Source organism: Tursiops truncatus, chromosome 2 (genome assembly GCF_011762595.2).
Source record: "Tursiops truncatus isolate mTurTru1 chromosome 2, mTurTru1.mat.Y, whole genome shotgun sequence".
NCBI lineage: Eukaryota > Metazoa > Chordata > Mammalia > Artiodactyla > Delphinidae > Tursiops > Tursiops truncatus.
This window is the reverse complement of record NC_047035.1, coordinates 125,787,845-125,805,727: the sequence shown is the minus strand read 5'-3', so window position 1 is coordinate 125,805,727 and position 17,883 is coordinate 125,787,845. Positions and strand designations below refer to the sequence as shown.

The 17,883-nt window shown below is 39.7% G+C and overlaps 1 protein-coding gene across 13 annotated transcripts in view; it reads left to right on the top strand.

Moving 5' to 3' along the window:
* The window catches only part of MEF2A (myocyte enhancer factor 2A), a 178,455-nt gene extending 172,537 nt beyond the window's left edge, over positions 1–5,918 (top strand). For all 13 annotated transcript variants that reach the window (XM_073801344.1, XM_073801345.1, XM_019945742.3 and 10 more), the window contains 2 exons: positions 414–540; positions 1,832–5,918. In XM_073801344.1, the coding sequence (XP_073657445.1) occupies positions 414–540; positions 1,832–2,195 (491 nt within the window). In that variant the 3' untranslated portion in view covers positions 2,196–5,918. The remainder of the gene's footprint in view (positions 1–413; positions 541–1,831) is intronic.
* Positions 5,919–17,883: the final 11,965 nt, after the last annotated feature.

Here is a 17,883-nt window from a genome sequence, read left to right as displayed (position 1 = left end):
ATGGAGTCAGGGTGAGCTGGAGTGTTTCTCTTTGTTCAGGAGGGGAGCAGTGGGCATATTTATTTAAAATAACAATTGTATAGGAACATCCTTTAGTGATGGTATTTTTATTATTTCTATTTACAAGTCCGGAAGAAGTATCTCAACTTCTTGTAAAATAATAAACTATAAATTATTCAGTACAAAATTGAAACGTTTTTTATTGAAATAATCCCAGACAACTGAATACAGCTAGGTCCTATAAACCTCCCCAAAGAAAAAGTTTTTGTGGGTTTTAGACCCATAAGTGCGTTGTTTGATGTTATGAAGTACCTGGCTTCTCTCAACATAAAACTTTTGAAGCAACTAATTGAAAAACAGATTTTGCATGGTCCTTTTATTACACACACAAGCAACATTTCCTTCTTTTTTAGATTACTCACTGACTAGTGCAGACCTGTCGGCCCTGCAGGGCTTCAACTCCCCAGGAATGCTGTCTCTGGGACAGGTGTCAGCCTGGCAGCAGCACCATTTAGGACAAGCAGCCCTCAGCTCTCTCGTGTGAGTAACTAGAAATTTTCCCCAAATCTGTACCCCTATTTCCCAACCCCTGTCTCATTCCACTGCCTTTGAAGAAAGGCAGCCTGAAGGTATTCCGGCCTACCTGCCACCCTTCTCTTTTTTGCCTTGGTTAACATCAACAGACAAAGAGAATAAGAAAATGGGCTACTTACGCCCCTTTGCTTTCTCCTGGATCGTAGGGGTGGAGTGGTAGGGCTTGGGTATCTTATGTATGAATCAAGCTACATGGGATTCATGTGGTTGATCCCAGCCCACTGCATACACTGTATACCTCACCAAGAAGGGTTCACAAAAGAGAATGTTCCTTATGGACAGTGTGTGGGGATATAAGTGAAAAGGGTTTACAGTGGTGCCCAGGTAGGACCAGGCATCACCAGCAGAAGGAATGGTGCTTCAGTAGAACCAGAATAGTCAGCCCACAGAGCAGCTAGAGGAGATGAGGGGACAGCATAGCAGGCCCACGAGGCCTCCACGAGGGTTGGCTGCCTTGCCCCTGCTCAGGACACTCAGGACACCCAGCCTCTTAGCCTCCTGCCCTGAAAATCCCCAGAGAGCTTCCCTGCATCCTGAAATAGCTCCACAATGCATACTGTTATCAGTCGTCTTGGGAATTATGTCATGGAGAAAGGCACAGAGTATCTGAGGGAAATTTCTTTGCCTACACAGGTGTTTGGCCCTCGGGCCTTTGCAGAGCATCCTAAATGAACACACTAAAAATAGCCATGCAAAGGCAAGTGGAAAAGGCTTGGTGCTCAGACGGGGGGGAAAGCCTGTATACACTCTACTGTGTCCTACTCTGAGCAAGTCACTTAGCCTTTCTGAGACACTTTCCTCATCTGGAAAATAGGGTGACATGACTGACTTCTGAGAGCTGCTGTGAGAATAGGTGACATGTTGTGCCTGTCACAGAAGCAGCAGAAAGGAAGAGAGGAAGCAGAATTCAAGTTGCCATATTGTTCCTCTGCCATTTTGGTCCATGTACAGAATTAGTCACTGACACTGTTTTGGATCCTTCAGCTACAGAAGTACTAAGACTGTGGGTAACAGGACCAGTCACTAAAAATCTCAACTGTACTTGTTTTTTGTCTACCAGGGATATATAATTTTTTTCTGTGCCAAGCACTGCAGGAAACACCAAAACTGGTCTTGGGGAATTCTGACAGTATTTCAGACCCTGGACTTTTTTCAGTCGGGTGGTGTCTGTAATATTCCATTTATGCAGATGTACTCACAAACCATCTACCATATCTTTTTTTTTTTTTTCCTTCAGTGCTGGAGGGCAGTTATCTCAGGGTTCGAATTTATCCATTAATACCAACCAAAACATCAACATTAAGTCAGAACCAATTTCACCTCCCCGGGATCGAATGACCCCATCAGGCTTCCAGCAGCAGCCGCAGCCACCGCCGCAGTCACAACCCCCTCAGCCGCAGCCGCAGCCACAGCCGCGGCAGGAAATGGGCCGCTCCCCTGTAGACAGTCTGAGCAGCTCAAGCAGCTCCTATGATGGCAGTGACCGGGAGGACCCGCGGAGCGACTTCCATTCTCCGATTGTGCTTGGCCGACCCCCAAACACTGAGGACAGAGAGAGCCCTTCCGTAAAGCGAATGAGGATGGACGCGTGGGTGACCTAAGGCTTCCAGGCTGGTGTTTGTACTTTCTGTTACTGCAGTGAACTGCTCTACATATCTAAGTTGGTAAATAAGGACATGAGTTAAATATATTTATATGTACATACATACATATATATTCCTTTACATATATATGTATGTGGGTGTGAGTGTGTTTATGTGTGGGTGTGTGTTGCATACACGGAATCAGGCACTTACCTGCAAACTCTTGTAGATCTGCAGGTGTGCGTCCCATGGCAAACAGAGCACCCTGTAGGCAGAGTCTAGTCTGGCACTTCCTTGGACTACTTGTTTCATAAGATAACCAGTTTTTGCAGAGAAACGTGTACCCATATATATAATTCTCCCACACTAGCTTGCAGAAACCTAGAGGGCCCCTACTTGTTTTATTTAACTGTGCGGTGACTGTAGTTACTTAAGAAAAATGCTTTGTAGAACAGAGCAGTAGAAAAGCAGGAACCAAGAAAGCAATACTGTACATAAAATGACATTTATATTAATTACCCACCTGGCATGGGTCTCTGTTGCAAAGAGGTGCATGGGAAAGGGCTGTTGATATTAAAAACAAAAAACAAAACAAAAAAGCCCCACACATAACTGTTTTGCACGTGCAAAAATGTATTGGGTCAAAGAAGTGATCTTTAGCTAATAAAAAAGAGAGAGAATAGAAAACACGCATGAAATATTCAGAAAATATTAGCCTAGAAATATAGAGCATTAACAGTAAATTAATATATTAAGTTATAATTGGAATATGTCAGAAGTTTCTTTTTACATTCATATCATAAAAATTAAAGAAACTGATTTTAGCTCATGTATATTTTATATGAAAGAAAACACCCTTATGAATTGATGACTATATATAAAATTATATTCACTACTTTTGAACACATTCTGCTATGAATTATTTATATAAGCCAAAGCTGTATGTTGTAACTTTTTTTTTAGAGAATAGCTTTATCTTGTTTTAACTTTCTAGTTTTATTTTAAGAGGGGGAAAAAAAAACAAACAAAAATATCTTGCAAGCAGAACCTTGGAAAAAAAAAGCCATGAACACTTATTACTCTATATGTAAATTAAAAGTTGAGCCAAACTCTTTGTGTATATAGAATCTTAAATATATTATCACCTTTGATGTAAGTACCTATGTATTGTATGGTCACCAGATTAAAAAGTATATTTTTGTGGATTGCCGCCAATTTAGGGGGAAAAGGCGAGATCCTTATTAAGTAGAGTATTCACTGTTTAATATTTACTATTTTGTTAAATATACTGTACTTTGGATTTTAATTATTGGCCCAGTCTTTTCAGAGGATTGTATAAAGGGGTTTCTCCCCTCACTGGTGGTGAATGTGTGATGTTACATTGTAATCTTTGTGCTGTATGGGTTGAGCATCATTATATATTTTATATGTGTATATAAATAGCAAAGTGGCAAAAAAAATTGGTGTTAAGTTCATCCTGCATAAATGTAAAATGTGTTGTGACAGATTTTATAAGGCATTATTTAAAACTTGCCTTTTGTGAGGAAAAAAATATAGTAGAAAAGCTGACCTAATTTAATTAATATTAGAGAAAATGGCAAAATAGTTGATGAGCACAAAGGTTTTATAAGTGGTAAATGATTAGGAAAAAATATTCGTGGGGAAAGGGGTCTTTTTTCCTTGACCCTCTAAAATAGCATGATGCAGCTGGTTACAGAATACTACCACGCCAGACACTCTGTGCATCGAATGACACTGCAGTGTGGGGAGCAGTCCTCTCATGGTGCCGATTCTTGGCACAATTCTTGCCATCCTGATGCCCTCAACTGAGATGCTGACCAAGGCCTTACTCTCACAGGAAGACAGCTAAGTGGTAACAGCAAGCTTGGCAGGTCCCTGGGCTTGTGCCATGAACAAAATTCAAAGTCCTGTATGTCTTTCATCATCGATTTTTAAATACTCCCTTTCCTGAGAAACTCAAAATAAGGGTTTAAAATTACTGCTATTTTCTATTTTAAACTTAATATTAAGCAGCTACCTACAATTTTTACTTATGTTTTGGTTTTTCCCCCTAAATTGCGTTCCTTGTGATGTTTTTTTCCTCCTGTGCTCTTTGTGACAAATCATCAGCCAGACTTCCTGGCTGACACATAGGTAGTAGGTACAGGATAAACTTGTGGCATTCCCAGCTGCAAAATGGAATTCTGCTTTTAATGACATTTTCAGTAGTAAATTTTGATAGAGGCCAAAAAAGGGAGGGCAATATGCTTTGTCCTCTCGTCAGTTTAGACATTTGGCTCTTATTCAGAAAGGACTGGTTTTTCTTTAAAATATACTTATTTTACTGAACTACTTACAGGCACATTTCTTCATGAGGTCACACCTAATTGAAAGAAGACAGTTTCCCAACACTGAATTTCCAGGATAATCCTTACCACTTTGTAAACCATTTATAGCTTTGGAAGTGTTCAGTGCTTCTTTGGTTGTTATTTATGCATGTTCATGAACTTCTGCTGTACATGGGATAGGAGTTAACACATTCACATTTACTGTCTATTTTCTTGTGTGCCTTATGAGATGGCTTTTCTGACTGTATCTCAATAGTCTTTCTTTCTATGCAGGTTTATAATCAGTACAACTACTGTTTTCTAAAATAATATCACGCAAGGCTCGGAGTTTGTATTTCAATTACACTGACCAAGTAACAATGTATTCTGTTTTCAGGAACTGAGTATTTGACTGTTAACCCTTTTCCCATATACCCAGTGTGACTTAGAGCATATGGACTTGACAGAGACGCCCTCACCCAGACCCCATGTACGAACACATAAACATACATGTCTCCTGTTGGAAACCAGCTCAGAGTGGGGAAGACACTAACTGTGTCACTTTAGAACCTACTTTTCTACCCTTTTAGACTCATGTGTTTTGTATGACACCATCATAAGAAATTTTATCCCTGCAGATGAAGTATTTTATTACTAAAAGACAAAAACAAAAAAAGCTTAAATTGCACTGGTTAAAGTACGGTTTCCAGCAGCTGTACTTCCTTCAGCAGTCTACCTGGTACTACATTGAGAGTGAAAGTCACCACTGTACATCTACAGATGGTCCCAATCAAAAATCAACCTTTTGAGCCCTAATTACGTCCATTGTGTTAGAGACTAAATCAGGGGTTTGTTCTAAAAGAACAATATATGTTTTATCATTTCCTTTTACTGTAAGGACAAGCATTAACATATTTTCTGTATTAACCATCATGCGCACAAGAAATACATAGTAAATAAGGAACCAGAAAACTCCTGGCATTGGATCATAAGAAGCTAGATGATTAGAATGTGAAAAAGATTTTACAAATGTAAAACTTTTATTTCTCTGTAGAAACTTCACTTTGCTGTGCAAGAAGACACTGCTTTGCTATATTTAAAATGGCTTTTTTAAAAGAGATTTATGTATTTGGTAAATGTTTGTAGTCAACAGTTCACACAAGAAGCTGTACACGGTTTGATCATGTAAAACCGTTTGGCGGCACAAGCTGGACTTTGTTGCCATCCTTGAGATGAACCTTTTAAGAAAAATAAGTTAATCTCAATTTTTCCCTGAATGTGTTTTTTTTCTTCATTATACAATAAATATTATAGTGAACTTTTTATCAAATGGTTAAGAAAATGTTAGAGGTTGTTGTAAACTCTTTGTATCCTGCACTCACTACAGTAAAGATGGACTGGCTTTTCCTGTGTACTCCAGACTCTGTCATGTTTGCCACCAGTCGTCCTCTTTTTCCCTTCCCCTTCCTCTCTCCCTCCCCTCCCTTTCCCTCCTCCTTCCCCTCCCCTCCCCTTTTCTGCTTGCAGGTCCCTTTCACTTGCTTTGAGATGTGGTCAGGGAAACTGTTGGCGGCACCCCGCCAGCCTCCCCTGTATTGGCTCCCGAGGCCTCTCCTCCTGGGGCGGCCCTGGACTCTTTAGGAAGCAGCCAGGGATCCAGTCCCAGCATCAGCCAGCCTGGCCGTTCTGTGCATGCTGGTGTGGATACATTAAACCCATTCAGTCTCTGATCGCGGCTTCCTGCAGGATATGCTACCAAAGTGTGGGGGTGGGGCATTGCCGGCACTTACTATTGTCCAAGTCTATTTCTCCCTCAAGTTTAGGTGGTGAAATAATTTGTTTTACTCAACATGCATACATAATACTGAGCTGGGGTGGCAGAAGGCAGATTTACTAAAAAAATTTTTATTTTCAAAAGTGATAGATGTGAAAAATTAAACTTGCAGCAGAAAGAGTTCTTTTCCTCTGATTCGCTTTCTAAGCCATCTCCCAGCTAAACAGATTCTTGCTGTCAAAAGCTAAATTTCTGTGCTGGCTTTACTTGCTGGCTACTGTGAGACTCTTACTAGCAGGTTTTGAAAGCTGGTTGAGGCCTGTGGCTAAAAATAATCACACCGGCAGCTACTTAAAATCAATTCATTGCGATTTCCTAGTTGGCTCCCATGGGTGCTGCCTCCCTCTAGGCTCTGTTGTTTTTCAGTTGATTTTGTGAATTGACACCAGCCAAGAAAATGACTTTTCAGTGATGTCTTCTGCCAGTGGGATGGCTCCTCCTGCCTGCTCCCATCTGCCTGTCCAGTCTCTCACAAGGGGGTCAAAGTACCACTTGGCTGTAGAACTGAGGAGGCAGCGGTCTTCCTTTCAGCTGACACAAGAGTTGGGAGGTTCCAAACAGGCACCAGGAACACTACGGGGAGGGGTTCGTGGGTGCTGAGTGGACACGTGCCACCAGGCAGAGCGTACTTAGCCCAGCGAGTGAGAGGTGGGCCCCAGCCCGTGACTGCACATAGCTGGGGTCAATTCCCACCTCCACTGCAGTGTCTGCTTCCTAGAGGACCCAAACTAACAGGGCGGCTTACCCCGCTTTGAGAACATGCCCTAGACTCCAGTCACTGTCTTACACAGTCTGCCTGCTCTGTGTATGTATACCAAAGCGGCTGAACGCAGCTGGGGAAGAAAAAAATCAGTTAGTTATACTAACTGGTTTCACCATATTATCCTCCACCACCCTTTTTTTAAACTTTATTTTGAACTAAGTTTTTAACTTACAGAAAAGTTGGAAAAATAGTAGGTGCCATATGTCCCTCACTTAGCTTTCCCTAATGTTAACATTTACATAACCATAGTACCACTATCAGAACCAAGAAATTAACATTGATACAGTGCTATTAACTAAATACCTTATTTGAATTTCACCACTTTATCCACTATCTCTGTTCTAGGACCCAGTCCAGGATCCCACATTGCATTTAGTTATGTCTCTGTAATAGTTCCTCAGTCTTTTCTTGTCTTCAAAAAGACAAGACACTTTTGAAGAATACTGATCAGTTACTCCGAATAGTATCCCTTGATGTGTGGATTTGTGTTTTCTCATGATTGGAATGAGTGTGCATTTTGGCAAGAATGCCACAGAAATAATGTATCCTTAAGGCATCATGCAGTTCATGTCATATTTTGTACAGGTGATGTTGACTTTGACCACTTGGTTAAGTGGTTTCTATTGGGTTTCTCCACTGTAAAGTTACTATCTTTCCCTTTGTAGTTGATAAGTATCTTGGGGAGATACTTTGAAACTATACATAGGTTTTTCAAACTTTCACCTACTAATTTTAGCATCTTGTTTAGAACAACTATTTCTGTAGTATTTGCCTGTTTTCTTCTACATTTATTAATTGGACTTCTGAAGGAAGAGCTGTCTCTTCTCCCCACTAATTTATTTGATCATATTAATTATGGAATCATGGATATTTATTTTATTCTATGGGTTATAATCTAGTACTATCATTATTTTATTCCTTAAATTATTCCAGTTTTGGCCATTAAAAGCTCCTTTAGGTAGACACCTGTATTCTTTGGAAAAGCTCCTCCCCACTTTTTAAGCATTTCCTTACCTACCTTACTTTCTGGCAAGATGTTAAACACTCTCATATTCATTCCCTGTCCAGGTACTGGAACAGCCACCTCTCCAAGGATTCCTAGTTCCATTTATCGGAGAATGGCATTGAGAAGCCAAGATTTTGGCACTACATGTGCTCACTGCTACTAGAGTCACTGCTTTTTGGCCCTCTCTGCCAACAAAGCTAGGAAATAATGTAGGTATGCTCACTCACAGACACACATCCATATTCTGCAGCTAGTTATTGAAACGTGTATGTGAAAAAACATGAGCTTACAGTAACACTTCCAATTTCAATTCAACATCACAGGGTTCATTTTAACCTTTCCTTATTTGTAAATTCTTTCTCCTAAGGTAAGAACCTGGCTCTCATTATCTGCAATCTTTTCACTTACTTGTTCAATTCTAGCGTACATATAAGGTAGTTTCAGAATTGCCAGTCCAAGGACTTCCCTGGTGGTCTAGTGGTTAAAACTCTGCGCTTCCACTGCAGGGGACACGGGTTTGATCGTGGTCAGGGAACTAGGATCTTTCATGACGTATGGCATGGGAAAAAAAAAAAAATTGCCAGTCCACACCTGCGTGAGAAACACATTTATTGACCAGATTAGAGCATTTGTGTAGTTCTTTTTCCCTCTGGCTTTACATTATCCAGTGAGGACAGTGTTTTCCATGGTTACTTTATGTTCCCAACCACCTTCAGTGTTAACGTTATTCAATATAATATAGTTAGGATCTCTTGTTGGCTTTTATTTCATTTCAGGTACTCCCCCTCATACTTGTTGGTTTTAATTTATTTGATAAGTGAATGGTAACTGAAACATTATTATGTTCTAAGAGAGCTATACAAAAGATACAGTAATGTCACTCTTTTCTCACCCCTGCTACCCCATCCCCCTCCCTGAGTTTTCCCACCAGCCCTCTATGGATAACCAGTCTCTAGCTTCTGGTTTAATCCTCCCTGTATTATTTCTTTTGCATAAATTAGCATTTTGGTGGGTTTCTTTGTTTTTGTTTCTTTTGCTTTCTTCACTTAATGGTATGTCTGATATAAACAAGATATAAACTACACACTCCTGAACAACTAATGGGTCAAAAACGAAATCAGTCAAAAGGGAAATCAAGAAATATCTTGAAACAAATGCAAGTGGAAACAAAACATACCAAAACCAATGGGATGTTGCAAAAGCAGTTCATTAAGGGAAGTTTATAGTGATAAGTGCATTTATAAACAAAGAAAGATCCCAAATAAACAACCTAACTTTACACCTCAAGGCACTAGAAAAAGAAGAACAACCTAAGCCAAGGTAAGCAGAAGGAAGGAAATAACAGATCAGAGGGGAAATAAAGGAAATAGAGATCAGAGCAAAAATATAAAAGATTCAAAACCAAGAGCTGTTTTCTTTAAAAACAAAATTGACAAAACTTTAGCTAGACTAATTAAGAATAAGAGAATACAATCAGAAATGAAAGAGGCAGTATCACAACTGATAACAGAAATACACAGCATCATAAGACATTATAAGGAACACTTGTATACCAACAAATTGAACAACAGAGAAGAAATGGATAAATTCCTAGAAACATACAACCAACCAAGACTGAATCAGGAAGAAACAGAAAATCTGACTAGACCTATAACAAGAAGATTCAATCAGTAATCAAAAACCTCCCAACACAAAAAGCCCAGGACCAGATGGTTTTGCTGGTGAATTCTACCAGTTAAAAAATCCTCAAACTATTCCAAAAAACTGAATTGGAGGTAACACTCCCAAACTCTTTTTATGAGGCCAGGACTACCCTGATAACCAAAGCCAGATAAGGACAATACAAGAAAAATTACAGACCAGTATCCCCAATGAACAGAGATGCAAAAATTCTCAACAAAATATTAGCAGAACAAATTCAATGGCACATTAAAAGGATAATACACCATGATCAAGTTAGATTTATCCCCGGGATACAAGGGTGGTTCAACATGCAGATCAATCAATGTGATGTATCACATTAATAGAATGAAAGGTAAAATTCATATGATCATTTCAATAGATGCAGGAAAAGCATTTGACAAAACATCCTTTCATGATAAAAATGCTCAGTAAAGTGGGTATAGAAGGAGCAAACCTCAATATAATTAAGGCTTTATATGACAAACCCACACCCAACCAACCCACAATCATATGCAACAGTGAAAGGTTGAAAGCTCTTCCTCTAACATTAGGAACAAGACAAGGGTGCCACTCTCACCACTCTTGGTCAACATACTGGCAATCCTAGCCAGAGCAATCAAACAAGATAATAAAATAGAAGAAGATTCTGGAAAAAATGCCTATGTAAAAGATCCCGGCTTCCCTGTCCCTGAGCAAAGATCAATGATTAGGCAGCTATCCACAAACAAAAACAGCTCCAGGAAATCTCTAGAATCCACTTATGAAATTTTAGCAACATCGTGGGGGAAAAAAAACCAAAAAAAACCTGAGAATAACTGCACAAGAAGAGAAGGAAGACAACTACATTTTGCGTGTATCATCCCATCCTCCAAGACAGTATTCAGCACCAAGAAGGCCAGCTACGAAGAGTGCCTCTGAGTGGGAGACCTGCCCTGCAGACAAGCTCAGCAGCTTCCACCACTGATGAAGTCACCAGCCAGCTGCTCAGATTTGCCAGCCACACCACAGGTATTTACATTCCCTAATGCCAGCCAGTCGAGCTTCAGTCCAATCCCTCCCTGCTTCCTAACCCCCTCCCCCCAACCCGCTGCCTCCTGCAAGAGCCTGGACCTGCACCAGTAGCCATCCAAGGTCTCTGTGGCTGCACATGGATAAGAAGTCAGATACCTGAGTCCCTCCCCACCCCCACCAGAGCCTGGGAGCTACACTTAGAGTAAACTGGCTTCAACAGCTACATGAATGCAAGACACAAATGCCGTCAGCTGACGCCCACCACTGGCTCTGTGCTAGGGACTAGACCCTCCAGCTGCCCACCGGTATGCCACCAGCCTGATGCTGGTCACCGGCCTCCACTGTAGCACATATGCAGGGAGAGGAAACGGTACAGCCACAGGTAAACACACTGACAGCCAGGCCCCCTGATGCTGCTTTTGGGCAAGGATCAGGCCCTGCCTTCCCTCACAGGGAAGCAACAAGATGCCTACCTAGAGACAGCCCCTCCAGCTTTGCTCCAGCATGCCAATGCCCAACCCCCATCACCAGCCCTCACTACAGTGTGCACAACCCATGGGGAGACTGTAGCACACTGACATCCAGGGACCCTGCAGCTGCCTGCAGGCCTGGATCAGGCCCTGCCTTCTGTCTCTGGCCAGCACCACCACACCTACCTGTAACTAGCCCCTCCAGCAGTATACATGCATGCCCCCAGCCTGACCCCCACCCCTGGCCTTCACTGCAGTGTGCATGCCCGGGGGAAAGAATACAGCCACAGGAGAGAACACCAAGGACCAGGGCCCCTAGCAGCTGTTTCTGAGTCCAGATGAGGCCCTGTCTTCTGTTGCTGGCCAGCACCACCATGCCCACATGTAGCTAGTTCATCCAGCTGAGGACCTGCATGCCCCACAGCCTGACCCCTGTCAGTCACTGTCCTCCACTGTAATAAACATACCCGGGGGTAGAGTGTGAAGCCATAGGAGAACATGCTGACACCCAGGTCCTCCACAGATGACAGTGAGCCCATAGCTGGCCCTGGCCCTTGTTACCTGCCCTGACCCCCATCACTTCAAGTGTGCCTGCAAATAACCTCTCCCACTACAAAGGCATCTGCAGCAGCCCCTGAAGCAGAGTATGTGCACACCATTGGCTCCAGCCACCACTGCTGCCTGCCCTGCTCCCTAGCAGGGGAGGCATGGCTTAGAAGCCCAACATCCCTTGCAGCCATTTCAGATTCCCTGCAGTGCTCACCCAGGAATACATAGTTGTCAATACTGTAGATCCTAGTGGCTTGAGACAAAGAGACATCACACCCGCATTGGATCCAGTGCTGCCATGTGCCCTGTACAGCTAGATCTGGGGTCACCACACAATCTGGTGTTCCCCTATCCACAGGTAACAGGCTTCTCTTACCAAAATCAGTCCATAAAGTCTGGAAGAGGTGACTACCTCTTCAAATGCTCGGACACCTACACAAGCCTACAGGGATCACAAAGAATCAGGAAAACTTGTCGCTACCAAAGGAATACAGTAAACCTCCACTATCCAGACCAAAGAAATGGAGATTCATGAATTGCCCAACAAATACTTAAAAATAATTGCAAAAAAAATAATTGCTTACAGATGCTCAGAGAGCTAGAAGAGAACACAGATAAACAATTTGATAATATGAGAAAAATAAAACAAGAACGAAATGAGAAGCTCAATAAAGAGACAGAAAACATAAAACAGAACCAAACAGAAATTTTGAAGTTAAAAAATACAATGACTGAACTGAAGCCTTCAACAAAGAGCTTCAACAGCATATTTGAACAAATAGAGGGGAGAATCAGTGGACAAGAAGACAAGTCAACTGAAATTGTACAATTAGAAAAGCAAAAAGAAAAAATACTGTAGAGGAACAAAGAAAGCCTACAGAAGTTATGGGACATAATCAAAAGAAATAATGTACACATTACTGGAGTCCCAGAAGGAGGAGAGAAGGAAAAGGAGTAGAACACACATGAGAAGAAAATTGGACATTCAAGTTCATGAAACTAACAGGTCACCAATCCAAAACATTCTTCTCCAAAACACATAGTGATAAAATTTTCTAAAACCAATTTTAAAAGCAGAGAATTTTAAAATTTTAAAAGATAAAGAGAGAATTCTAAAAGCATCAAGAGAAAAAAATTCTCTCATACAAGGGAGCCCCCATAAGACTATTAGCAGATTTCTCACTAGACACTAGGCCAGGAGAAAATGAGATAATATATTCAAAGTGCTAAGAGAAAGAAACTGCCAACTAAGAATACTTTACCAAGCAAAGCGGTCCTATAGAAATAAAGGTGAAATAAAATCTTTCCCTAATAAACAAAAGCTGAATGTATAGTAAAAAAATGCTGAAAGGAGTTCTTCAAGATGAAAAAAGCCACTAATTAGTAGCTTGAAAACATGAAAATATACAACACACTGGTAAAGGATAGAGTAAGATTTTGAATACCTTAATACTGTAATATAATATGCTAACTACTTAACTCTGGATAAAGGCTAAAAGGCAAAAGTATTAAACATAGCATTAGCTTCAACAATTTGTTAATGGATACACAATAAAAAATGTAAATGGTATCATCAAAAACCTAAAAGGGGAGGGGAAGGGGGAATAAATGGATACAGCTTTTATATGCAATCAAACTAAATTGCTATTAGCATAAAATACACTGTTATATTTATAAGATGTTTTATTTAAACTTCATGGGAACCCCAAAGCAAAATTCTACAACATATACATAAAAGATAGAGAAGAGGGAATTAAAACATAACACTGTGGAATATCATCAATTTACAAAGGAAAGCAACAAGAAAGGAAGACAAGAAAAAAATGGAAATATAATAACTGTCAGAAAACAATAAGATGGCATTAGTAAGTCCTTACCTATCAATAACTACTGTAAATGTTAATGGATTAAATTCTCCAATCAAAAGACACAGACTGGATGGATAGATTAAAAAAAAAAAAAAAGACCCAACTGTACGCTACAAGAGATCTCAGCTCTAAGGACATGCATAGGTTCAAAGTGAAGGGATGGCAAAAAATATTCCATGTAAGTGGAAGCCAAAAGAGCATGGGTAGCTATACTATATCAAACAAAATTGACCTTAAGCCAAAAATAGTAACAAGAAACAAAGATGGTCATTACGTAATGATAAAGGGTTCAACTCATCAAGAAGATATAACAATCATAAATGTATATGCGCCCAACATCAGAGCACCTAAATATATTAATACTAACAGATCAAAGGGAGAAATAGGCAACAATACAATAATAGAAGAGGATTTCAATACCCCACTTTCAGCAATATATACATCATCCAGACAGAAAATCAATGAGGAAACATTGGACTTGAACTATACTTTAGACCAAATGGACCTAACAGAAATATACAAACATTCCAGAATATACATTCTTCTCAAGTGCACATGCAACATTACCCAGGATAGATCACACGACAGGTCACAAAAAAGTCTTACCATATTTAAGAAGAATGAAATCATACTAAGTATCTTTTCTAACTGCAATGGTATGAAACCAGAAATCAATAACAGGAGGAAAGCTGGAAAAATCCCACATATATAAGACTAAGCAACATGTTCCTGAATAAACAATGGGTTAAAGAAGAAATAGAAAAGGGAATTAAGAAATATCTTGAAACAAATGAACATGGAAGCACAACATATCAAAACCTATGAGATGTTGCAAAAGCAGTCCTAAGAGGGAAGTTTATAGTGATAAATGTCTGCCTACATTAAGAAACAAGAAAGAGCTCAAGTAAACAACCTCACATTACACATTAAGGGAATAGAAAAAGAACAAACAAAGCCTAAATTTAGTAAAAAGAAGGAAATAAAAAGATCAGAGCAGAAATAAATAGAAACCAGAAAATTACTAGAAAAGATCAATGAAACCAAGGGCTGGGTTTTGGGTTTTTTTTTTTTTAAGTAAACAGGATTGACAAAGCTTTTGCTAGACTGAATCAGAAAATGAAATAAAAGATATTACAAATGATAGCACAGAAATACAAAGGATCATGAGCAACTACTATGAGTAATTATACACCAACAAAATGGATAACCTAGAAGAAATGGAAATTCCTAGAAACACAGAACCTACCAAGACTGAAGATACAGAAAATCTGAGCAGACCAATATTGAGTAAGCAGATTGAATCAGTAATCACAAACCTCCCAACACAGAAAAACCCAGGACCAGATGGCTTCACTGATGAATTCCACCAAACATTTAAAGAAGAATTAATGGTAATCCTTCTCAAACCATTCCCCAAAAAAAACTGAAGAAGAGGGAACATACCCAAACTCATTTACAAGGCTACCATTACCCTGATACCAAAGTCAGAAAAGGATACTACAAGAAAAGAGAACTACAGGCCAGTATCCCTGATGAATAGAGATGCAAAGAATTTCAATAAAATACTAGGAAACTAAATTCATCAGCACATTAAAAGGATCATTTACCATGATCAAGTGAGATTCATCTCTGGACATAAGGTGGTTCAACATACGCAAATCAATCAATGTGCTACACCACATTAATAGAATGAAAGATAAAAATCATACGATCATTTCAACAGATGTAGAAAAAGCATTTGACAAAACAACATCCTCTCATGATAAAAATGCTCAACAAAGTGGGTATAGAAGGAACATACCTCAATACAGTAAAGGCCATACATGACAACCCCATAGTCAACATCATGCTCAACTGGTGAAAGGCAGAGAGCTTCTTCCCTAAGACCAGGAACATGACAAAAGTACACACTCTCACCACTCCAATTCAACATAGTATTGGAAATCCCAGCCAGAGCAATTAGGCAAGAAAAAGAAAAAAAAAAGACATCCAAATAGGAAGGTAAAAAGTAAGACTGTATTTGCTTGCAGATGATATGATCTTATATATAGGGAATCCTAAAGACATGACCCTAAAACTGCTAGAACTATTCAACAAATTCAGTAAAGTTGCAGGATATAAAACCAACACACAGAAAATAGTTGTGTTTCTATACACTAACAACGAAACATCTGAAAAAGAAATAGAACAATCCCATTCAAAATAGCATCTAAAACAATAAAATACTTAGAAATAAATCTAACTGAGGAGGTAAAAGTTCTTTTGCCTGAAAAGTACAAATTTGATGTAAGAAATTGAAGACAACACAAATATAAAGATAACCAGTATTCATGGATTGAAATAATTAATATTATTAAAATGTCCATACTATCCAAAGCCATCTATGGATTCACTGCAACCCATATCAAAATTCCAAAGGCATTTTTCCGAGAGATAGAAAAAACAATCTTAAAATGTGTATTGAGCCACAAAAGACCCTAAATAGCCAAAGCAATCCTGAGAAAGAAGAATAAAGACATCATACTTACTGATTTCAAACTATACTACAAAGTTATAGTAATCAAAACAGTGTTGTACGAGTATAAAAACAGACACACAGGGAATTCCCTGACGGTCCAGTGGTTAGGACTTGGTGCTTTCACTGTGGTGGCCCAGGTTCAATCCCTGGTTGGGGAACTAAGATCCCACAAGACACCTGGTCTGGCAAAAAAAAAAAAAAAAATTAGACACACAGATCAGTGGAACAGAATCAAGAGCCCAGAGTCAAGAATACTCAGTGGGGAAAAGATAGTCTCTTTCCTCTAAATGGTGCCGAGAAAATTTGATAGTCTCTTTCCAACCAATGATGCTAAGAAAATTGGGTATTCATACATAAAAGAATGAAAGCAGACCCCTATCTTACACCAATCAAAACATTAACTCAAAATGGATTAAGGACTTAAACATAAGACCTGAAACTATAAAACTCCCAGAAGAAAACACAGGGGAAAAGCTCTTTGACATTGGTCCTGGCAACAATTTTTTGGATATGACACCAAAAGCACAAGCAAGAAAAGCAAAAATCAACAATTTGGACTATATCAAACTAAAGAGTTTCTCCACAGAAAAAGAAGCAATAAAAACATGAAAAGACAACTTACAGAATGGGAGAAAATATTTGCAAACCATATATCTCATAAGGTTTTAATAACAGAAGTATATTAAAGGGGCTTCCCTGGTGGCGCAGTGGTTGAGAGTCCGCCTGCCGATGCAGGGGACACGGGTTCGTGCCCTGGTCCGGGAGGATCCCACATGCCACGGAGCGGCTGGGCCCGTGAGCCATGGCTGCTGAGCCTGCGCATCCGGAGCCTGTGCTCCGCAACGGGAGGCCACAACAGTGAGAGGCCTGCGTACCGCAAAAAATAAAAAAAAAAAAAACATGTATATTAAAGAACTAATACAACTCAATAGCAAAAAACAAATAAACAATCCAATTTAAAAACGGGCAGAGGATCTGAATAGACATTTTTTTCCAAAGAAAACACACAGGTGGCCAACAGGTAGCATGAAAAGATTCTCAGCATCACTAATCATCAGGGAAATGTAAATCAAAACCACAATGAGATATCACCTCATACCTATTAGATTGGATATCGTCTAAAAGATGAGATAACAAGCTTAATGAAGATGTGGAGAAAAGGGAACCCCTATGCACCATTGGTGAGAATGTAAATTACTTTAATCACTATGGAAAACTGTATGGAGGTTCCCCCAATTTTTTTTAAAACTACCATATGATCCAGGAATCTCACTTCTGGTACATATACAAAATAAATGAAAAAAAGATATCAAAAAGGAATCTGTACTCCCATGTTTCTTGCAGCATTATTGACAACAGCCAAAATATAGTAACAATCTAAATGTCTGTCAATGGATCAATGGATAAAGAAGATTCAGTGGATACCCTGTGCCTCCACTGACAGCATCAACCCCTAGCCTAGTGCCTAAAGTCTGTAATATTATAAAAATGCTAATCCAAGTCTAAACAGCAGGGTTGAGACTAGAGGGATGAATGAGGAACTTGCCGTGTGTGCAAAATCTAAGAGGTGCCGAAAATCTCAGTAATCATGATGAATAGTATCTTAATATTTCAGGGGAGATGGAGACAAAATCATGGAGTAGAAGGACATGAGCTCCACGCATCTTATGGAAACAC